The 21,468-nt window shown below is 66.6% G+C and overlaps 3 protein-coding genes across 7 annotated transcripts; 1 reads left to right on the top strand and 2 right to left on the bottom strand.

Moving 5' to 3' along the window:
* Positions 1-708: 708 nt before the first annotated feature.
* Positions 709-9,332, top strand: LOC102558672 (transmembrane protein 87A). 4 transcript variants are annotated; one of them, XM_059718098.1, is made up of 21 exons: positions 709-849; positions 2,055-2,115; positions 2,266-2,351; positions 2,480-2,599; positions 2,718-2,774; positions 3,216-3,254; positions 3,962-4,144; positions 4,248-4,353; positions 4,502-4,566; positions 4,972-5,155; positions 5,373-5,472; positions 5,555-5,648; positions 5,806-5,877; positions 6,691-6,799; positions 7,402-7,460; positions 7,597-7,700; positions 7,884-7,963; positions 8,326-8,387; positions 8,721-8,773; positions 8,870-8,900; positions 9,184-9,332. In XM_059718098.1, exons 1-21 carry the CDS (start codon positions 727-729, stop codon positions 9,223-9,225), a joined length of 1,830 nt encoding a protein of 609 aa, XP_059574081.1. In that variant the 5' UTR covers positions 709-726; the 3' UTR covers positions 9,226-9,332. The 4 variants fall into 4 exon arrangements, with proteins under 4 accessions (XP_059574081.1, XP_059574080.1, XP_059574079.1 ...); XM_059718097.1 differs by lacking the exon at positions 5,806-5,877 and adding an exon at positions 6,112-6,180 and having other exon boundaries at positions 3,959-4,144; XM_059718096.1 differs by having other exon boundaries at positions 3,959-4,144.
* A 46-nt stretch (positions 9,333-9,378) lies between these two features.
* SYNE4 (spectrin repeat containing nuclear envelope family member 4) lies at positions 9,379-17,459 on the bottom strand. Its single transcript, XM_059718101.1, has 12 exons — positions 16,739-17,459; positions 14,502-14,576; positions 14,244-14,394; positions 13,380-13,562; positions 12,894-13,031; positions 11,888-12,082; positions 10,989-11,232; positions 10,660-10,742; positions 10,351-10,426; positions 9,814-10,019; positions 9,670-9,722; positions 9,379-9,559 (listed from the first exon to the last, which is right to left on the bottom strand). Exons 1-12 carry the CDS (start codon positions 16,744-16,746, stop codon positions 9,391-9,393), a joined length of 1,581 nt encoding a protein of 526 aa, XP_059574084.1. The 5' UTR covers positions 16,747-17,459; the 3' UTR covers positions 9,379-9,390.
* Positions 17,460-17,540: 81 nt separating this feature from the next.
* On the bottom strand, positions 17,541-21,050 carry ALKBH6 (alkB homolog 6). 2 transcript variants are annotated; one of them, XM_014599314.3, is made up of 7 exons: positions 20,726-21,050; positions 20,476-20,544; positions 20,063-20,131; positions 19,501-19,561; positions 19,132-19,283; positions 18,808-18,924; positions 17,541-18,211 (listed from the first exon to the last, which is right to left on the bottom strand). In XM_014599314.3, exons 2-7 carry the CDS (start codon positions 20,527-20,529, stop codon positions 17,939-17,941), a joined length of 726 nt encoding a protein of 241 aa, XP_014454800.2. In that variant the 5' UTR covers positions 20,530-20,544; positions 20,726-21,050; the 3' UTR covers positions 17,541-17,938. The 2 variants fall into 2 exon arrangements, with proteins under 2 accessions (XP_014454800.2, XP_014454808.1); XM_014599322.3 differs by lacking the exon at positions 20,726-21,050 and adding an exon at positions 20,641-20,719.
* Between the last annotated feature and the right edge of the window lie 418 nt (positions 21,051-21,468).

Genomic DNA, 21,468 nt, shown 5'->3' with positions numbered 1-21,468 from the left:
CCGCCCCGCCCCCCGGGCACCCGGCGTCCTGCCCCACCCCCCACACTGCCGCGGGCCGGACTTGGGGGGGGGGGGGGGAGGATTGCCAGTGGTTAGAGCAGACCCGGCCGGACTCCGGATCGGGCCCCCCAAGGGGGGGGGGGGGGGCTCTGACTCAGCCACTTGGCATGGGGGGGTGGGGCTGTGCGTCATCGCCCACGTGGTCGGTTCCCGCGGGGTCTGCGAGGCAAAGCGTTAACCCTTCCCGCGCCGCAGCCCCCGAGCTGGGGAAGGGGGGGCATCGCTTTAGTCCCGGCACGTGGGGAAACTGAGGCACGGCGGGGAGGGTGGGGGGGGAGACCCCAGGGGTCCGGGGCCCGATCCTGGCATCAGGGTGCAGGGGCGGGCTGTGGGGGGGCTCTTTGCCCCGGTCCCTAAAGACGGGTAAAATAAGGGTAAAATGAAGGGTCTTGGCCCCTCTGCCAGGCCGGCACTTTGCCGCGGTCCCTTGAGGCCCGCTGGAGGGGGGCGGGGGCAAGCTCTTCGCTTTTCCCCCGGGGCGGCACTTTTGCCCCGGTCCCTTACGGACCTGGCATCCCTCTTCGGCGCGGCCCGCACTTGACGCCGGTCCCTGGAGGGGGCTGTGGGCGGAGCTTATCGCCGGAAGCGGGGGCGGGTCTTTCCCGGCGGAAGCAGGGGGCGTGGCCCGCGCTGGCCCCGCCCCGGCCGTGACGCGCCCGGAAGAGGATGGCGGCGGCGGGGCCGTGCCGGGTGCTGCGGGTCGTGGCGTTGTTGCTGCCGCTGGCGCTGCCCGGGCCGGGCCGCGGGGCTGGGGCCGAGCCGGGCCGCTGGGACCTCGGCGCCACCCTCGTGAGTCACCCGGGGGCGGGGCCTGGCGCGACGGGGCGGGGCCTGGCGCGACATGGCCCCGCCCACAAGCGCGCACGTGGGCGTGGGCCCCGGGGGCGGGGGTCGCGACCCGGAGCGACCCCCCCGCCGGCCCCTATAGGCGAGGGTGTTCCCCTCTAGCCCCCCCCCGGCCCCTATAGACCTGGACCCCCACGAGACACCCCCTCCCCTATAGACAGGCACTTGCCCCTTGGTCCCCTGTAGCCATGGACCCCCCCCAGTTCCTTATGGAGAAGGATCTTCCTGGTCCCCTATAGGCAACCCCCCCCATCCCCTATAGGCAACCCCCCCCATGGTCCCTAATGGAGACGTCCCCTCCTTTTGGTGCCTTATCGATATAGGTCCCTTTTTGGTCCCCTATAGACGTGCATCCCCCGATCCCTCTGTAGATCAGGATCTACCTTGTGCGTGGTCCCCTATAGACACCGCCCAGTCCCCTACAGATACGGACCCCCCCCCCGGTCCCTTATAGACAAAGATGGTTTCCTATCTCAGTCCCCTATAGACGAGGACTATCCTTTTATCCTGTATAGACATAAACACCCCCCATGTTCCCTATACGCAAGGAACTGCCCCCCCATCCCCTATAGATAAGGAACTCCCCCTGCCAGTCTCCTGTAGACATGGACTCCCCCAGTCTGCTATAGGAGTGGACCCCCCCACTCACCTATAGACAAGGACCCCTCGCTTCGATCACCGACGGACGTGGCCCCATATAGGCGCTCTCCGTACCGTATAGAGAGGGTCCCGGTTGCATTGCGAGGGAGGGGCTCTATAGGAGGAGGGCTGTCCCAGGCCCCTATAGATGTGGGAATGGAGAGACAGCAGGAAGCCTGCTTTGCCCCAGGGCATTGTGGGAAGTCAGAAATTTCTCTACCATATCTTTGGGGGAGATCACTGCCTGTTTAACATGCAAATTTATTGCTGGCTCATTTGCATAAGTGGGTGGTAGCCTCCAGTTGCCCAGCGATACGCCCCCAAGCCAGGCGTCCTGCTGCGGGGGGGGGGTTGGGGGGGTTGTTGGCAGGGCCAGATCCTGGTGGGGGAAACTGAGGCACACGGCGGGGTGGAGCAGAGCTGGGAATGGGACCCAGGAGTGTGTGCGTGTGTCCGTCCCCCACCCCCCCCCGAGCAAGAGGCCTGATCCTGCCCGTCTCTGCCCCCAGAACCTCACGGAGCGGCTGTTCATCTTCCCCAAGACCATGTTCGACCAGTCCGTCATCAAGGGTGAGCGCTGCGGCCGGCGCCTCGAGGGGCAGGGAGCGGAAAGCAGAGCAGGGGCTAGGAAGCAGCATGGGATGGGGCAGAAAGCAGAGCACGGGAGCGGGTTGGGGGGTGCCTGCAGCGGGGGGTCACTGACCAGCCCCTCGTTAACAGTGGTGCTGTCCTGCCCCCACGGCCTCAGCCTGAACGTCACCTGGTACCTGCGCAGCTCCCGCTGTCACGACGAGGTCGCCCTCAATGTGAGCCCCCCGGCCGGGGTCGGGGGGGGGGGGTTGGGAAGACTCCCGGGCTCTTTCAGAGGGAGGTGGGGCTTGGGGGGGTCGCTCTCCCTGCACCCCCGTCTCACACCCTTCCCCCCCGCCCCCAGGAGAACAAAGCAGGCTTCTACCTGGCCAACCCCGACCGCGAGCTGGTGCCAGGGGGGGCCGGGCAGTACGTGCTCCATCACTTCCCCCTCCTCAACTGCAGCCACATGTCCAGCCACGAGGTGAGAGCCGAGCCGGGGGGGCGGGGGTCCCTGGCCGTGGGGGGGGCGGGGGGACGACACCGCCCCCCCCCCCGGCACCTGCTGCTCTTCTCACCGAGCCTCTGTGCCCTTCCTCCAGCTGAGCACGGAGCGACTGCCCTCCCCCACCCGGCTGAAGCCCTACAGTGACCCCAAGGTAGGGAACTCGGGTGTCCGAGTCCTGCCCGCGTCCCCCCTCCCGCCTTGTTCCCTGCTGCCTCTGGCCCTTGGGGTGGGAGTGGTGCTGGCTGGGTGTTAACGAGCCAGCTGTAATTAGCTTCCTAGCCTGTCAGGCTTCCCAAGCTAAGCTGGGTCAGGCTTGTTCAGAGCTTGAAGGGGAGCCCAATGCATGGGATGCATTTGGGGGCTCCTCCAGGCTTCTTCTTTCACCTCAACCAGCTTCATGTTAAACCCGTTGGGCCCTGGCCCCCACTGGGAAGCAGCCCCAGCTCCTCCCTGCCCTGCCTCAGCTTCCCCCACCTAGGCCAGTGCACCCCCCACCCCCCTCCTCGCCCTGCAGCATTGATGTATGTGGTGGAAGCAGTGGGATCCCTGCCCTGGGGCCTCTCTCACACCCCTGTTTGCTTTGCATGCCCAGAGGGTTCAGCTGAAGGAAAGCACCAGCAGCGGGAAGAAGGTGGGTCTTGGCTTTACCCCCTTGTTAACGACTCTCCCCCTTAGGGAGTCCCGGGGGCAGGATCTTCCCATGCTGCCCCCCCCCCCCTTTTGCATGTCTCTGTGGCAGACCAGGGGCCTCGCTGGGAGGGGGGTTTAGTGCAGAAGTTGCTTCTCTGGGCAGCCAGGGGCTGAGTAGAAGAAGCGCGTTACGTTACCGTAATTCTTCATGTACCGCTCACCTGTCTTGTGTGAGCACCTCATTAACCCCCTGGGAGGTAAAAGGATTAGTAGGAATCAGGATTATGAGCCACTGCCTCTGCCAACCAGCTGCTCTTCAAGCGTGGCTGGGGCAGGAATCAGAGCGGGGTACGACTGCACCACTGCCCTCCCCCCAGCCCTCCCTTGTCCAGGAAGTGTCTACTGCCAGTCTTGTGGGATGCCACACGCTTCCTGGACGCTCTGTCTTTCCAGGAGAACTTCCTCTGTGGCACCAGGCTGTGCCTCTGGAAACATCTCGTTTCCCTCTGTGCTGCTTTCCAAAAACAAGGGGTGGGGCTTATGGGGGGGCACTTGGTACACGGGGAAATATGGTAATGAGGCAGCTTGAATACAAGCTGTTTTCATGCGTGGATGTTGCTGTAACCGCCCAGTGGATGGGTGAGGCGAAGCTTGGATTCCAGGTGGGGTAAACTGAGGCAAAGGTACCGCTCTCTCTCTCTCCAGCAGCCCGTGGGCATTCAGCGGAGGGAAGCCCTGGCCCCCCAGGGTGAGAAGTCCCCCAAGGACAAGGTCGAAGGGCAGAAGCTGGTGCCCACTCGAGCAACTGAGCCCCCCGCCATGATAGGGAAGCGAAACCAGAGCCGTGGGGAGGCCAAGGTGGCGCTGTCTGGAGCCCAGGAGAAATCCAAGGTTGGGGGCTGGGGTGCCGAGCTTCTGGGGAGGGCCAGGGGGGGCTCTATGCCCCCCTGACCCCACCCCGGAGGGTAACTTGGGCTTCTGCATCCCCCCCCAGGTGGACACCACAGCAAGGACGTGGGACGACGGGCCCTACGTGCTGATCCTGAAACTGAAGGGGAAGAGCGAGGAGCCACCCCCCCCTGCCGGCTGGGAGATCTCCAGTAAGTGCTGGGAGGGGGCGTGAGCCTGCTGTGCTATGGAAGCTGGGAGGGATGGGTCTGCTGCTGGGGGGGCCGCATCCCTGGCAGAGAAGTGGGGCTGGGGTCTTTGCCCCCCCAATAATAACACTGCCCCCCGGTCCTTCCCCAGTCCAAGTCCAGATGAAGCATCCCGTGTACCAGTACATCTCTGCCTCCGAGTGGCCTCTCATGGTGGTAAGCTGGGGGGGGGAGGGCTGGGATCAAGGGGGTGTACCACAGACCCTTGTGCCCCCCCCATGTGGTGTGGTTGAGGGGCTACTGTGAGCTCCAGCTCCCGCAGACCGGCCAGCTTGGCGGGGACCGAACCCGGGGTAGCAGGGGGCACTCTGCTGGGGGGGGAAGCAGGGGGTGCTGTGCTGGGGAGGAGGCCTGGGGGTGCTATGCTGGGGGCATGGAGGGGGGGCAGAGGGGGTGCTATGCTGGTAGGAGACAAGTTGGGCGTGCTATGCTGGGAGCAGGGCGGGGGGGCAACGAGGTGCTGTGCTGGGGGTGGAAAATGCAGGGGTGCTGCAGAGGGTGCTTCCCCCCCACAGGGGGCACCGCAGGCCCTGACCCCCCACTTTCTGCCCCCTGCCCCAGTTCTACATGGTGATGTGCATCGTGTACGTGTTCTACGGGCTGCTCTGGCTGCTGCTCCTGGCCTGCTACTGGCGCGACATCCTGCGCATCCAGTTCTGGATCGGCAGCGTGGTGCTGCTGGGCATGCTGGAGAAGGCCGTCTTCTACGCCGAGTTCCAGAGCCTGCAGAGCCAGGGCGTCTCCGGTGAGGCCCACCGCGGGGAGGAAGAGACATGGGGGTCTGGCTCCCATCCTGTACGGACCGCCGGACGGTCCTCTGCCCCAAGGAGCTCGTGCTATGGTGGGGGGGGGGGGGGGCAGTGTCTGGACCAGGGGTTCTCTGGCCCCCAGCCCCACCCCCAGTCCATACTGATGCCCACTCCGCTCCCCCCAATCCACGTTGATGTCCCCCCCCTCACCAGTGCAAGGGGCCGTGATCTTCGCGGAGGTGCTGTGCGCTGTGAAGCGCATGCTGGCCCGGGTGCTCGTCATCATCGCCAGCTTGGGCTACGGCATCGTCAAGTGAGTATGGGGGGTGGGAATCAGCCAATGGGAATCCCCCCCCCCCCTTTCAGATCCCCTTGACGGGGGCTGTTGCCCACAGGCCGCGGCTGGGTGCCCTGCTGAACCGTGTGGTGGGTGTGGGGCTCACCTACCTGCTCTTCTCCGTCATCGAGGGGGTCCTGAGGGTCAAGTCGGTAAGTTTTTGTGGGGGGGCACCTACTTCTGGAGGGGGGTGTATTGGGAGGGGCAGCACATGGCCGCGGCAGAGGCTAGTGGAGTTGCCTCTTGGGTGGGGGGGGCTTCTCTTTGGGGTGGGGCCAAGGTCTTAGCACCCCCCCGCCCCCCAACCAGGAGCAGAGCAGCATGGCCGTCCTGGCCTGCGCCATCGTCCTGGCCTTTGTGGACTCCTGCATCGTCTGGTGGATATCCTTTACCCAGAATCCACTGGGGCAAAGGGGGGGATTCTGGGGGGGTCCCATCAGGGAAGATTTGACCTTGGAGGAAGTCCCCCCTCCCCCCAGCTGGGGGCACTTCCTGCCCCTTCCCCCTCCCCGCTTTGCTGTGCCCCCTGCCCCCTTTCTGCCCCCCTAACCCCCCCTTTTTTTGCTCCCCCCCCCACCGTCTCACTCCTCTTTGCTTGTCTCTGCCCCGCTCCAGGCGCGCGAGGACCTGGTGCTGCTGGCCGCCATCCCCCTGGCTATGCTTGACTCCGCCCTGTGCTGGTGGATATCCTGGCGTCCGTCTGGCTGTCCATCCGACTCTGCCCCTCCTTTTCTGTCTGCCCCCCCCCCAGCACTCCCTGGTGGAACCAGGACTCCTGGGTGCTCCCTCCCTGGTCGCGGTGGGGTGGGAGGGGGCTGGAACTGAAAGGGGGTGGCGGGCCGGATGCCTGGGTTCTTTGCCCCCCCCAGCCCCCTCCCCCCCAGCTCTGGGAGGGTGGGAGCCTGGACCCCTGGGTCCCCCCATGCCCCACTGGGCGGGTTTGAGCAGGGAAGCTGGGGGCTCGTCCCCAGAGGGGTGGGCCAGGGCCTGGGTTCCTTTCCTGGGGTCGCTCTGGGCACTTCTCCCCCCTTCATGGAGGCTCTTAACCCTTTGCTGGCCCCAGGGGCTGCTTGCTCGAGCCTGGGGCTTCCCAGAATCCTTTGCAGCACAAGGGTCTGGGGTGGGGGCAGTTAGTCCTGGGGGGCTGTTCCCCCCCCTCCCCCATTTCCCCCTTGTTTGCCTTAACGGGGCCACGTGCTGCTGAGCCTGGTGAAGACCATGAAGCTGCTGAAGCTGCGGCGCAACGTGGTGAAGCTCTCGCTCTACCGGCACTTCACCAACACCCTCGTCTTCGCCGTGCTCGGTGAGTTGGGGGGGCTGGGGGTCGGGGGGCACTGGAGGAGGGGTGCCATTGGGGGTCTGGGTGGGTGCAGGGAGGCCATGGAGAGGACTCAACAGGGGGGGTCCCAGATGGGGCTTCCAGTTGAGGGGGGGGCAGTGGGAGAGGGAGTCCATGGGGGGTCCTGATTGTGGGGCAGTGGGAAGGGAGTCCTTGGGGGGGCCAGGAAGGGGGGCAGAGGGTCATGGGTCCCCATTGAATGAGGGAACTGGGACAAGGGGGGGAGTTAGAGGGGCAGTGGGGGTTCCTGATGGGGGGGGCCATGGTGGGGGGTCCTGGAGGGAGGAGGGGGACCAGGGGGGAGCACTGGGTGAGGGCGGTCATGGGGGTGTCCAAGAGGGGGGAGGGCCCAGGGGGCCATGGCGAGGTCTCATGGGTGTCCCCCACTCCCCCAAGGGTCATGCCAGGCCATGGGGGGGCACATGACCCTGGTACCCCCCCCCGTGGCAGAGGAGGGGGGTTCCCCAAGGCGACAGGTGCCACTTCCCTGTGGCCCCCCCCCCCCCCCCCAAAGAGCTCCGAGTCCCCCCAGCTCAGCTCGGCTCACGGCCCGGCTTCCTCCCCAGCCTCCATCGTCTTCATCATCTGGACGACCAAGACCTTCCGGCTCACCAAGTGCCAGTCGGTGAGGCCTGGCGGGGGCGGTGGGCATGCCTCGGTTTCCCCATCTGCATTGCAACCTGCGGGGCTTGACCGGGAGGGTGGTGTCCTCTGTGCCCCCCACCCCCAATGATGCCCCCCCACCCGTCATCTCCCCCTAGGACTGGCGGGAGCTGTGGATCGACGACGCTTTCTGGCGCTTCCTCTTCTCCATCATCCTGCTCGTGATCATGTTCCTCTGGCGGCCCTCGACCAACAACCAAAGGTTGGGGCGGGGGGTACAGCCCTGAGGCGGGGGCCTGTCTACACTAGGACCCCCCCAGTGTGGACATGGCTCAAGCCGCCAGGTGGGGCTTGGGGCTCCCCCAACTCTGGGGGGGGATTGGCTGAACAAGCCGTGCGCATCACGCCCTGTACCAATAACACCCTGTGACGCCCCCCCTCCCAGATACGCCTTCGTGCCACTGGTGGATGAGGGCAGTGAGGAAGAGGAGGAGGAAGAGGAGCACATGGTGAACGAGGCCTTCGGTGAGTCGGGAGCTCCCTCCCGTGGGGAGAGGGGCCAGGGAGCCCAGGCACCCCCCTTCCCAGTTCAAGGCAGGGAAGCTGGCTGCCGTCCCCAGGCTGGGGAGGAGCCGGGGATCCAGGGCACCTGGGCTCTCTCCCCACTTCTGGTGGGCTCATTCCTTCCCCGTGCCTCAGTTTCCCCAGCTCCTTAGGTAGTGGAGTACAGGGGGGGCAGCAGAAAGATGAGGACCCCAGCCATAGGGGATGCACCCCCCCACCCTCCTTGCCCGTAGAGGGCTCAGTGCAGCCCCCCAGGGGGTGCGGGGAGAGGGGGCCGAGCCCCCGTCCTCTCCCCGACGTGCCTGGCCCGTGCTGTGTTGCAGAAGGCATGAAGATGCGGGGAGCGAAAAACGAAGCCAACGGAAACCTCAAAGGCAGCAGAGTGGTGAGTGTGGGGGGGATCCCGGGGGGAGAGCCCTGTGGGATGATGGGTTTAATAGGGTCCCCCATCCAGTTGCTGAAGCTAAACAGGGTCAAGCCTGGTTCTTCCCGGGATGGGAGACTTGCAGGCTGGGGAGCGGTGCTGATCCCAACACCCCCATGCTGGGGGCTGTGATGCTGCAGGGAAGGGTGGACCATGCAGGAATGCTCTTCACTTCCTGTCCCAAATTGTTGAACTCCTGCTTGGGCTTGGGCTTGGGCTCGCTTGTGGGTGATGCGCCCAGCTCTGGGGGGGCGCGTATCCGTGCCCATGCTGATCCCCTGCGCTCCCTTCCAGGACGAAGACCTGAAGTGGGTGGAGGAGAACATCCCGTCCTCCATGGCCGACGTGTAGGTGTTACAGCTCCCAGCACGGGTTTGAGGGGGGTTGGGGGGGGGCACAACAGTCCACTCTATTAACTCTTTGTCTTCCCTGCCCCCCCACAGTGTCCTGCCCCCATTGTTGGACTCAGACGAGGTAAGCCCGGTTTTATTCCCGTCTCCCAGCCCGGTCGGGATGCTGGGATAGGTGTCATTGGGGCTCCGAGGAGATCCCCTGATCCCTGATGGAGCTAGGCCCATGGAGCAAAGTGGAACCCGGTGGGAAGGACGGGGTTAATGTCAGCCTCGGGGCTGGGCTCCCATCTGCTCTCTGAAGCTAAGCAGGGGCAGGCCCGGGTTATACCTGGATGGGAGGCGAAAGATGGGTAGGGGGGCAAATCCTGCCACCCTTCGCCTCCAGACGCTGCTTCCCTTCCCAGGAAATCGTGACCACAAAATTCGAGATGTCCAAGATGGAGTGACGTGGGGCAGGGCCCCGGCTCTGGCAGGAAGCTTGACGGATGGATGTTTCGGGGGTTTTTGTTTCGTTTTGTTTTTTTAATATATATATTTGTATATGGGTCTCACAGATCCTGCCCTTCCCTTCCAAGCGTCTAACGTCTCGGGGCCAAGCAGCAGGCGGGGGGCTAGGTGGGGGGCGGCCCGTTGAGGTACTTGAGCGTGAGGGGGAAGGGGGGGGCCGGGGGGCACAGGAGGGTGGTGCTGGCCAGCACCAGCAGCGCCAGCCCCAGCGCCACCAGCAGCAGTCGCTTCACCCAGGCGGGCAGCCTCGGGCACTTCCGGGCGTCCTCAGACCTGCAGGGGGGAGAGTGTAAGTGTTGCCCCCCCATACTGCCCCCCCAAGGCATTGTGGGTCTGGCCTCCATGCCTAGTGGGCAGAGCGTGGCAGGGAGGGGCAGCCGTACCCCGTGTCTGTGGCGCCCTCCGCTTCGTCCAGGCGGGAGCAGGCTCCGGCGAGCTGCGGAGGAAGGAAGGGAGAGGCGTGGATTGGGCCGTGGGGGCTGCGGGACGCCCGGGTTCTTGCCCCGTCTTCCCCCCCCACCACTGACCTGCTTGGGGCTGGGGGCCGGGCTTTCCAGGGCGGGCACCTTCTTCCTCCTGGGCAGGAGCCGGCGCCGAGCCCTGGGGCGGGGGGTGCGGGGGCTGCCCTGCTGGCCCAGCCAGCTCTCGACGCGGCGGTGGTTGAAGCCCCCGCCGTCCACCTGGCGTCCGGTCCCGGCCCCCCGAGCTGTCCTGTGGGGCCGCCAGCCTGGCCCTAAGGAGAGGGCAGCGGTCTTACCAGGGGGACCCTGCTTGAAGGGGCTTGGGGGGCAGGAAGGTTAGAGCATAGGTCAGGGGGAGGGGGAGACGCTTGGGGGTGGGGGCCCTGGGTTTAGTTCCCTGCTCTGCCACTGACTCTGGCCTTGGTCACATCACTTAACCCAGGGGCTGCCTCAGCTTCCCCACCCGGGGTGGGGAGCAACTCTGTGCGGCACAAGGGGGCTGTATTGAAACGAGGAGGCAGGGAGCAGGGGTGAGTGCTGAGTTTGGAGGGCAGACTAGGGGATTTAGGCACCTCCCTCCAACAGGCCAGGCCTTACACTCACCAGAGCTGTCCCCAGCGGCGTCTGTGGACCTCAGGACTGCTACAGGGAAGCGTGCCCTGGCCGGGAGGGAGCCCAGCTGGAAAGGAGAAGGGGGGTTAGTAGCTGAAGGCAGCCCCGTGCCTCGGTTTCCCCAAAAGCATGTCCCTTCCACCCCCAACCCCAGTTCAGTTGGGGATCGCAGCTGGCAAAGGACCCAGGTCCCCCGGCCCCGCTGCTGCACGCAGGAGGCTCCCCCTTGCTGTAGCCTCCCCGGCCCCCAGAGCTGGGGGAGAGCCCAGGCATCCGCTCTCACCGCCCCCCGCCACCTACCTGGCCATCCTCTGGGCCACATCTGGAGCGGGGGGAGCTGCACAGCTGGCAGGAGGGGCCCCATCTAGACTCTTCCCATGAGCCTGGAGGGGGAGCAGATTCTGGGTGTATCTGCCCCTTTAACCCCCCCCCCCCACACACACACACACAGCAGGTATCCTGCCCCAAGGGTGCTGGGACCCAGGACCCCTGGGTTCAATCTCTGCTGTGGAAGGGGAGCAGGGGCTGGAGAAGCCGGGATGCTTGGGGTCTTTCCCCGCCAGCTCCAAGGGAGGAGTGCAGGCTAGTGGCTAGAGCCGGGGGGGCTGGAAGGAGCCCCCTCCCCATACCCGTGATGGCGCTGTAATAAGACGAGTCCTCGTCATCGTGGGAGGTCGACCCCCCAACATCCACCGAGGGGTCCCACTCCAGGTCCTCGCTGCCCCTGTCCAGGGGCTGCTCCAGCATCCGGCACGGGGTGGACTGGGGCACGAAAGCGAGGGGCCCCGGTCCCCTCTTGGCCTCTGCTTCCAGGGAGGAGCAGTCAGAGACCGCGTCGGTCTCCGGGTCCGAGAGCCGCCCGTCCTCGAAGACCTGATGGGGGTGAGAGGAGAGGATGGAGAGGGGAATCCCCATTCCTTGCTGACCATACAGGGGCCATGACACACCTTGGAGCCTGGTTGAGTCCCTCCAGCACAGGGCATGAAACACCCCGCAGGCATCAAACTCCATTGCCTCAATCCCCATAAGGATATGAGAGGGAGCTGTGCCTGTGGGGGCAGGGGCTGGGGTGCAGCCACCTCTGGGGAGGGGAGAGGCAGCTGCACATGCAGGGGGTAACCTGCACTGACCGAGGGAGGAGCAGAGCAACCCCCACCCTCCTAGTGCTGGGACCCACGGGATGATGCAGCTGTGTCTGGGGTGTGGCACCTGCACCGTACAGAGTTAGTCTATAAGGTGCATGGGTGCCCTGACACACGCTTGCTCACACAGGACAGGGACGGGGCAAGAGCGCAGCACCCCCGAGGGCTGGGGGTGCCACGGGCTGCAAGGAGAGACCTGCCCCGCAGTGCAGTCCCCCATCCAGGAGTCACACACAGCTGCCCCTTGCACCTGGAGGGGACACGGGGTGGGAGTCCACCGGGGCTAACCCCTGCTTAGCTTCCGGGTGTTTGCCCCGGGCGTGACGGGTGTAGCAGCCATGCCCCAGGGCCTTGCATGGGGGGAGCCGGGCCCCTCCCGCACGGACCAGCCTCGTGCTGACGAGCCGCCGGAGGAAGCAGGAGACGCGCCGGAAAACCTCCTGGCAGTAGCAGACCAGGTCCTGCAGCTCCTCCTCCAGCAGCACAGCGTCCCGGGACTCGCTGCGCTGGATCAGGCGCTCCCCGGCCACCAGCAGCCAGTCCACCCGCTCCGCGTTGGACGCCACGGCGTCCTGGAAGGCCTGGGCCGGGGGCAAGGTGTGGGGGTGGGAGGGAGAGAAAAGGGGCTGTGGGGTGCTGAGCCGCAAGCACCCCTTCCTCCACCTGGGGCATCCCTGGTGTGCACGCAAGACGGAGCACGCCCTTCTGCCACCCGTGCCCTGCCCCCGTGCCGCGGCTTCCCCGAACACCAGCTCCCTCCCCCCGGCGCGGAGCGCCTCTCGGCCCAAGGGTGCAGCTGCCTTTATGGCTCTGTGCCCGGGCGCGACTGCAATAGACTTTATCTCCCGTCCCCAATCGATCGGTATCAGCAGCCGCTCGGCCTGGACGGGCAATAAACCCCGTGGGTGGAACGGGATCGGGAGAAGGGACCCGGTGCTGGGAAGGGGAGGGGGAAAGTCTGCAGCGGGCTGGGGCAGGGGGGAGCTGAGGCCTGGTGAAGTCGTCTCCTGCCGGCTGGCAGGGCGCCCCCCTGCACAGACCCCCACCCCACTGCCCTGCTCTGACCGGCCCAAAAGCGAGCACCCACTGGTGAGCGCCCCCCAAAAGTGAGCGCCCCCTGCAAGCGCGCATCCGCCGGTGAGCGCCCCCCGAAAGCGAACACCCGCCGGTGAGCGCCCCCCCAAAGCGAGCACCCGCCGGTGAGCACCCCCTGAAAGCATGCACCCGCCGGTGAGCGCCCCCCAAAAGCGAGCACCCGCCGGTGAGCGCCCCCCGAAAGCGAGCACCCGCCGGTGAGCGCCCCAGCCTGCTCCCTGCAGGCGCGGGACATCAAAACCAGCGTGCCGCGGAGGGTGTTCACACGAGGCCTCCCTGCCCCAGCGCGCCCGGTACCTGCAGCTGGCTCATCTTCTCCAGCGAGGAGCCCCCGGAGAAGTGCTCCACGTCCGTGAGCCGCAGGTCCAGCTCCATCAGCCACACCTGGATGGCCTCCCGCTCCCACTCGAACTCCTCCCGCTGGCTCACGACATACTGAGGGGTTGGGCGGGGGGGGGGGGGGACAAACAGCAGAAAACAAAACCGGGGGGGGCCATTGGGTTCACTGGAAATTGGGCCCGGTACCACAGCCCCGCTGCGCATCTCACCGGCCCCCCAGCCATTTACAATGATGGGGGAGGTTGGGTTTTTATCATCATTTAGTGCCATCGTTTTCTATAGCGGGGCCAAATCCTTTGTGACCGGGGAAAAGGGGGTCGCTCCGTCAGGGCCTGTACCTGCTGGGGAGCCGGTTTCTCTAGCTCGGCCCGTCTCCCAGGACAGAGCCCCGACCCCCCGCCAGGCAGTGCCGAGCCGAGCCGAGCCGAGCCGAGCCGCCCGTACCTTCAGCCTTTTGGAGACAGCCGCCGCCCGCGTCTGGAGGTCGTCCCAGCGCTGGTTGCTGTCGTGGACGGCGGCTCGGAGCTGGCCCTGCCAGCCGGCCCCGTCGGCCTGCCCCAGCTGGCGGTACAGCCAGTTCAGTGACTCCAGGTGCATCAGCTTGTCCTGGATCTGCCGCTGCAGCACCTGGGGGTGCAAAAAGAAAAGCAGACTCACAAAGGAGGACGCGGGAGGTCTGAGCTCGATCCCACCGATTGGGACGATCGCCTGCCTCAGTTTCCCCATCTGTTAAACTGGAGGGGGTGGGGGTTCTTCCCTGCTTTGCAGAGGGAGGCGAGCGGAGACACCGGCTGCGGGGCTCCTGGGGCCTGGGGTGCCGGCAGGAGACATGACGGAGGTGTGTGGGGAGCATGTTTCGCTTGACCCGCTTCATCCGCCCAGCCCGAGAGCAGAGGAGTGGTCTCAGCGCCTCAGACTCTCAGGATCCGGGGTCCCCCCTGCCACCCAAACGGTAATGGAGCCTCGGTCCGCTCCCCCCCCCCCCACCCCCCATATAGATATTAGCACCGTCTCCAAAACGTGGGGGGTCCCACTGTCGCTGCACGTGGCTGGGTATATTCGAGTCTGCCTACCTCCCCTAGCCAAAATCACCTGTGCCGAGCTTCACGCGCAGTAGCAATGGGCACCCCCCTTCTCGGATCAGGCTCTCATTGCGCTTTATTACAGGTATTATGGCAGCACTTCGGCTCTGCACCCCACACATTCCCGGCCTGCGCCAGGCTCGGGCCCGTTGTGCGGGGGGGGGCAACTGGGCCCCCGGCGCCAAGGCCGCGCGGAGCACGGGGCGGGGGACCCCCACATCCTCACCTCGACCTTGCTCAGCTCGTCCTTGGCCACCGCGAAGGGCACCTGGGCAGAGGCTGGGGCAGTGGCCGCCTGCTCGGCTGCCTGCAGCCAGTCCTGGAAGCGGGACAGGGAGGCCAGGAGAGTGTCGCGGCGCCACTGGTCCTGCTCCGCTCTGCGGGGATGGGCAGAGGTGGGCGGAGGTGGGCGGCCTCCGCTCCTCCACCAACTCCCCCATGAGCCCGTGACCCTGAGCCCTCGTGCCCCCCCCGGTGCACTCACCTGATGCGTCTGTCCAGGCAGGCCGCACTGTCCAGCTGCACGTCGGAGGCCGGGGACCGGCTGCGGGGACCCTGCCTGGGCACACAGAGCGGGGCCGTGACGGGGGGCATGAGCTGGAGGGTGCCCGAGTCCAGCGCAGTCACAGCCGCGGCCATCACTGCCCGCGCCGCGCTCAGCCGTGTCCCACATGCGCCGCGTGCAGGCCCGGGTGCTGCGGGCCGAGCAGCAGCAAAACCAGGCTCTGGTTTTCTCTGGGGAAAATCCTCCGCTGTTCCTTCTCTGCCCGACACGCCGACCCGCATTTCTCTGCCGTTCAAACCAGACGCTGGCGCAGTGCAGGCAGGAGCGTGGGGCAAGGGGACAGGGCGGCTCGCGTGGCGGCACTTGAGGACACAGGATTTTCAGGGGAAAGGGAGCGTTTGAGAAGGAAAAGAGGGGCCGTGTGAGGTGAACGGGGACCTGGGGGGGAGCCGGGCTGGTTTTGAAGTGGAAGGGGGTGGAGAGGGGCTTCCTGAGGCAGAAGCCCACGTCTCTGGGGCGCGGCGCTCTGGGGCAGCCCCTCAGCAAGGGGCGAAAGGGCAGTTTGAAGGGAAAAGTTTATTAGAGGCAAAAAGGGGATTTTGAGGCTGAGCCCTCCCTCATTTTTCCGTTCATAAGGGGATTTTTACCCCCTGCCCCCCCCATATTTTTAAGGGAACATTTTGTTTCCTATTTAATTCGCCTTTTACCAGCCCTTGGCTTGCCCGGGCCTCTTCATGCCATGGCGGGTGGCACGGACACGGAGCAGCGTTGTGCAGAAAGACCCGCAGGCCGGGCTCAATCCCGGCTCAGTGCAGCGAGACGACCTGGCACAAAGCCCCCTCCGTGCCCAGTTCCCCCAGTAGGGCCAGCGGGGAGACCTCACTGGTTTGGGATCCTTGACCTGACGGGGCTCCCGTCCCTCCCGCCTGCGCAGCGCAGAGCCCCTGGCCCTTAGCCCCTAGCCCGGCTCCACCGGGCCCAGGCGAGGGGTGCTGGGAGCCTGGCTCGGGTATTTTTAGGACCAGGTCGGGCAATGCCCCGTCTGGGGAGGCTCGGGGCCAAGTCTGCCTGGCCCAGGGGCTTGGGCGCAACGAGGCGGGCTGCGCCATGGCTCCGTGCCATCCCCGCCGAGCCTGGAGATAACCCGGGCCTCCTATCTGCCCCGCTGCCAGGATCAAACAAGCCCCATGGCCCCGGAGCGGCTTCCGTGTTTGGCAAAGGGCCGCAGCTGTAAGGGCTCCAGGGTAAACAGGGTTTACGAGCCGGGAAGGGCTCGGGCTGGGGCTTTCCGGGAGGCGAAGGGACAGGCCCGAGGCCAGCAGGCAGTGGCAGAGTTCCTGCCCCCACCCTCATGCCGCGACCCTCGGCTCCTCTCCCCCCCTCGAGGAAAGCGCCCCGGAGCCCCGGGCAGCCTGCCCCGCTCCCCGCCGGACTCCGGTCCTGAGCAAGCAGCGCAGGCCGGCTGCAAACAAGAGGGCAGAGGGGGAGGAAGAGTCCGGCCGAGGCCCCCGCCGACTGGGCTGGGATCGCCAGGGCCAGGACGACCTCCTCCTGCGCCTGCCTCAGTTTCCCCTCCCAGCCCGGGGAGTCCCCAGAGACGCGAAGGGAGGGAGACAGCGGCCCGCCCCGCCCCGCGGTGCCTGCTTCGGGCCCCAGCGCCCGCAGACAACCGCCGGGACCGGGAGCGGCGCAGACCGGGCACCGGCAGCCCAGCTCCTCCCCTCCCGTGCCTCAGTTTCCCCACCTGCACAATAGGGCTAACGGCGCCCCCCCCCGTTTAACCAAGCCCTGGAGGGCGCCGAGTCCGGGTGCAGACGCAGGCAGAGTCCGGCGGAGGGGCCGCAGGGGCCGGCCCCGACCCTGCAAGGCCGGCCTCCAAGCAACACCCACGGCCCGCCAGTACTTTGCTATTGACAGGCCACGTCCGCAGCCCGGCGCCCGGGTCGCAGCCGGCCTGGGCGCCCCCTCGGAAGCGTCCAGGGCCCCGATCCTCCCCACGCCGCACGCACTCCCTCCGCAGCCCCGGCGCCGGCTCTCCGGGGCGCACACCGCGAGCCTGCATTGCTTGTGCAGCCCCGCCCGGGCCCCCGCGCTGGGGTCGGGGTGCCATCGCCACCCCCCGGCGGAGATCAGCGCCCCTCGCACCGGGGGCTGCAACGCCATCACCACCGGGGACCCCAGCTCCCCCATGCACCCTCCCACCCCAGCTCCCGCACCTGTGCATTGCCGCCCCGCAGCTCGCCAGGCTCCTCTCCCGGCTCCGGCCGGGGGGAGGCACAAAGGCATGGGCAGGTGCCAGGTGCCTGCAGGTAGGTGACCGGGAGCGGAAGTCCTGCCTCGCTGCCAATCAGGGGCTTTGCGTGGGGTGAGGCCTGGGGAAGGGCAGGGAGCAAGAGCGGGGTGGGTGCATCGCAGGGGCCGGGTGATCCCGGGGCAGAGTTCTCTCCATGCACCCTGGATCCCAGGGGATCGAGAGCTCTGGCGCTCAGGGGCTCCCTGCGTGGAAAGCAGAGTCTGGCTCTCTTCAGCCCCAGGATCTTTTCCCAGAGGGAAATGCAAATGGGGACCACGTTGCTCCCACTCTGAGCGGGCACGGGGAGGGGGGCTGGACACCTCGTGGAGGAGGGGGAAGCCCCAGCAGGCAGAGCTGGCAGGGGGAGTCGTGTTTTGGGGCAGCGGTGCCCTCTGCCAGCTCTGCGGACCCATTGCCTTGTTTAAACACGGGGAAACTGAGGCACAGAAGAGGGCCTGAGGCAGCTCACGGCAGGAGTGACCCGGGGCAGTCTGGCTCTTATCCCTCCCTGTTCTCATCTCCACCCCCGTGCATGTCTCAAAGCAAAGAGCAGAATCCAGCAGTCCGGACTCCCTCGCCATCGAACCCAGGGGTTTGCAACTCCCAGCCCCCTGCTCTAACCACAGGGCCACGCTCTCCTACTGGAGCTAAGCACAGAGCCCAGATGTGGGGGGCAAGGGGAACAGCGCCCAGGGCTGCAGGGGCATTAAGAGACTCCAGGCAGGTGCAGCAAGGAGCTTTATTCCCGCTCTGTGTATCAAGATGAACACAGAGGCATGCCGTGGAGCTGGAGGGGCCCATTGTACACCAGGAGAAACTGCGGCACCAGATGCAGGTGGGTCTCACCCGAAGCTCACGGGCAGGAGGGGTGCACAAGCCAGGAGCTCTGGCGTCACAGGCCCCTGCTCTAATACTGTCTCCTTCCTAGAGCTGGCAAGAGAAGCCAGGAGTGCCTCCTGCTCCAACCACTGAACCCAACTGTCTCCTCAAAGCCGGGGACAGAACCCAGGCATCCGGCTCCCGGAGCAGAATCCATCCCCGTCCCACTTGGGGTCACCGCCGCCCTCGGCTTCGGGGCTGCTCCGCGCGGCGGGTCACAGCCCACCCCGAAGGAAGCGCCCTCTCATTTCCTCCTGCCCAGCATCAGGGCTGCTCGGAGCACCTTGGGGACGCGGCGGATGGTGAGGGAGACCCGGGTGCCCCGGGGCAGCAGGGCGCCGGGCACCGCGCGGCAGGCGGAGAGATTGGTCACCTTCGCGGTGAGGGCGTCGGAGGTGGCTGCCCGGATCCCGTGCAGGTACCGGCTGTACAGCTCCTCCCGCAGCACCAGCAGGCTGCGGGGCTCCAGCAGCAGGGACAGGACGTGGCGCTGCTCTTCCGTCTGGGCCGCCGGGACCTGCGGGGCACGTCCAGAGCGGTGCTAAGCCCCTGAAGGTCCCAGGCCGAGGGACCGGCAGCCTGTATCCCTCCCCGGGCTGTGCTCGACCAGGGCTCCACGCAGGGAAACCGAGGCACAGACAGGGGATGACCACGGTGCCCGTGGGGGTGGGATCCAGGAGGCCCGAGGCTCACTATAGCCCCCGCAGGCTCCAGGTCTAGGCACCTCCGGGCTGGGAGATGCCAAGTTCAATGCCGCATCCCCGTGCTCAGGACTACCCCCACCCTCCCCGAGCAGGGAGCCCCCGCGTCCTCATGCTTAACACTCCCCCTGCCCATAAACACCAGCTGCTGTCACCCACTAAACCCACCTCCCCGTCTTGAGCTGAGAGAAGAATCCAAAAGTCCTGATCCCCACCACCCCGACAGGTACGGCACCCAAGGACCCCGGCTTACAGGGGAAACCGAGGCGGGGCAGCAAAGTGACTCTACCAAGGCCGGATGGGAAGGCAGTGGCAGAGCTGGGACTTGACTGCACGCCTCCGAGCTCCCATGGGGTCCATGCCTCTAGGACTGGGGTGGGGACCCCGATCTCAACACAGAGGCGGCGCTCACCTGCGGCTCGTCCCCCGGGACCTCGGTGCACACCGGGCGGTAGAAATCCAGCAGCGTGGGGGACCCCAGGCTGACGGTGGTGACGGTGGGGAAGTACAGGGGGCCGTCCTCATGCGGCTGCGTGGAGAAGGAACCCGGGCTCAGCGGGCATGCGCGTGCCAGGCCTGCACACGCGTGTCACACGTGAACCCACGGCCCTGCCGGGGCTGACGACCGAACGCCCCAGGGCCAGCCCCCCACCCTGCTCTCACCACTCAGCCTTACGCCTCTCCCAGCGCTGGGGATGGAAACCAGGTGTCCTGACCCCCGACCCCGCGGACTCACCATGATGCCTTGCCCAGGGCAGTATTCGTTCACCAGGACGTGATTGGCCGCCTGCCCTCCGAAAACACCCAGGGCCGAGACCTCTTCAACCCAGTACTGCAGCCAGGGGGGCAGCGGCTCTGGGACCAGGCCCTTGGGATGGGGCAGCCCCCCTGGGAGGACAGACGGGGTGGACGGGGGTCCCAGAGAGCCAGCGGGGCAAGAGAGGCCAACCTACCCCCGCCCCCCAACCTCACAAACAACTGCCCCCTGTCACCCCCGGTTCCCCCTTGAGTCCACCCCTTCCCCCCACACCTCCCCAGCACCACAGCTGGTGGGGGAGACGGAGGCTTGGAGGACCCTGAGCCCCAGCCCACCCCCACGGCTCACCCCAATTCTGCAGCCTCCTTCCAGAGAGCTGGGTCCACTTGGGCTTGGGGGCTGCGTACACCTGTGGGGGGCAGGATGGGGGTGAAGGGCCGAGACCACGCTAGGAGCTGCACAGATCCATCGAGAGACAGAGGGGAGGGGAAACTGAGGCAGTGAGGGGTTCACAGGGGTTAATGGCACTGCTCTTGTCCCAGATCTCCAGGATAGAGAGTGGGGAAACTGAGGCACAGAACAGGGGGTGCCACTCACCCCCTATTGGCCAGGGATGATCCATTTGCTTGTGCCCCCCCATCTAGCTGCACCTCTGCTTGTACCCCCCCCCGTCACCCCCACCTCTGGTGCCCTCACTGGGTGCCCGGCCTGCCCGCCCCCACTTCGTACAGCGCCCGGCGCGGGCACCCGACCCTGCTCCAGCTCTTGATCACAGGGAAGGAAAGCGAAGGGACAAATCTTGGGGGTGGGGGAAAGGGGGGGCACCAGACACTTCCCTATGGCCAGCAGAACCCCCTCTTTCCCATAATCCTTTGCAACTAAGGGGTGGGGGTGGGGAACTGTCACTGACCTGCTGCAAAAGCCGGGCCTCCTCGGCCTCGGAGATGAAGTCTGGGACGTAATAGGCCGCGGGGGGTGCCTGCCACGCATAAATTAGCATGCTAACGAACGTGCCTCGTTATGCCCATTGTACCAGCGGGGAAACCGAGGCAGAAGGCAGCACGCAAGGGCTGCCCCCGCCCCCAGGAAAGACGGAGAGGAGCTGGGTGCAGGAGCCATTATCCCCATTTTGCAGATGGGGAAACTGAGGCACAAGGGCGTAGCTAGGCCCCCCCCCTATGAATGCACTGCTCAGCGGGTGGGCCCCCTCCTCTGGGCGCGGGGGGGGACCCCAGGGCTGGGTTGGGGTTCAGAGGTCACCCGCCCCCCAGCACTGGTGCAGACTGGGCATACTGGGAGTGTCTCAGCCGGGGAGGGGCTCACCTCCTGGACGCGGAAGGGGTCCAGACCTGGGACGCGGGGGCTCAGCACCTCCATCGGGCAGGATCCGGCCTGGGGGGGCGGGGGGGGGACACCATCAGCAGAGACCCCAACCAAAGGGGTTCAGTTAACCCTTCCCCTCCCACCCCCCCCCCCAGATGGGCACACCGAGGCTCCGGAAAGGCCCCAGGCGTCCGGGCTCCCGCTCCCCCCCCGGGAGAGCACCCAGGCGCCCGAGCCCCCCACCGCTGACCTCACCGCGGGGGTCCCGCGCCGACGTCCCCTCCTTCCAATGGGCGTGGCGGAGGGGGGCCAATCACTGGGAGCCTGTGCTTTGCAAGGGACCAGTCAGCTCCCGCGAAGGGCGCAGCCGCAGCCAATGGGCGGGGGTAGGGGCGGGGTTTGTGTACGCGTCATAGAACCCGGGAGTCGGGGTTCCCCCCACCCCTTCCGAAGGGGGAACCCCGGGTCCTAGTGCCGTCTGCGCAGCTCCGTGCCGGTGTAAGCCCCAGCTCCTGGAGTCACGTGATGGGGGGTCGGCATTGATCGTTAAGTTTGTCCTGGGGGCGGGGCAGACAGGTCCAGCCCGCACCCCAGCCCTGTCGGGGGGTGCAGCCCCACACATCCATCCACCCCGCCCCGCCCCGCCCCGCCCCCAGACATCCAGCCATCCCCATGGACCCACGCGTCCATCCCCAAAGACACCCCCGCCCCCACTCACCCATCCATCCCTATGGACACCCCATGTGATGGCACCCACTTGGGGGGTTTCGGACCAGGTTAGACAGGGCCTGGGGGGATGCTCCTGTCTGGAGCGGGGGCTGGACTAGCTGCGACCCCCCAGCCGGGCTGAGCCCACGATTCGTCACCTCTGGCGAGCCCCGTGCCAGGCGACACGCGGCACTCGCAGGCCCCCCGTGGCCCCGTGGCAGCCGTGTCGGGGGGCTTCGTTTCCACGCCACCGCCCCCGGGCAGCGTGTCGGGAAGGATGCGGCG

Source organism: Alligator mississippiensis, chromosome 15 (genome assembly GCF_030867095.1).
Source record: "Alligator mississippiensis isolate rAllMis1 chromosome 15, rAllMis1, whole genome shotgun sequence".
NCBI lineage: Eukaryota > Metazoa > Chordata > Crocodylia > Alligatoridae > Alligator > Alligator mississippiensis.
The sequence above is the reverse complement of the archived record's forward strand: the minus strand, read 5'-3'. Positions and strand labels throughout refer to the sequence as shown.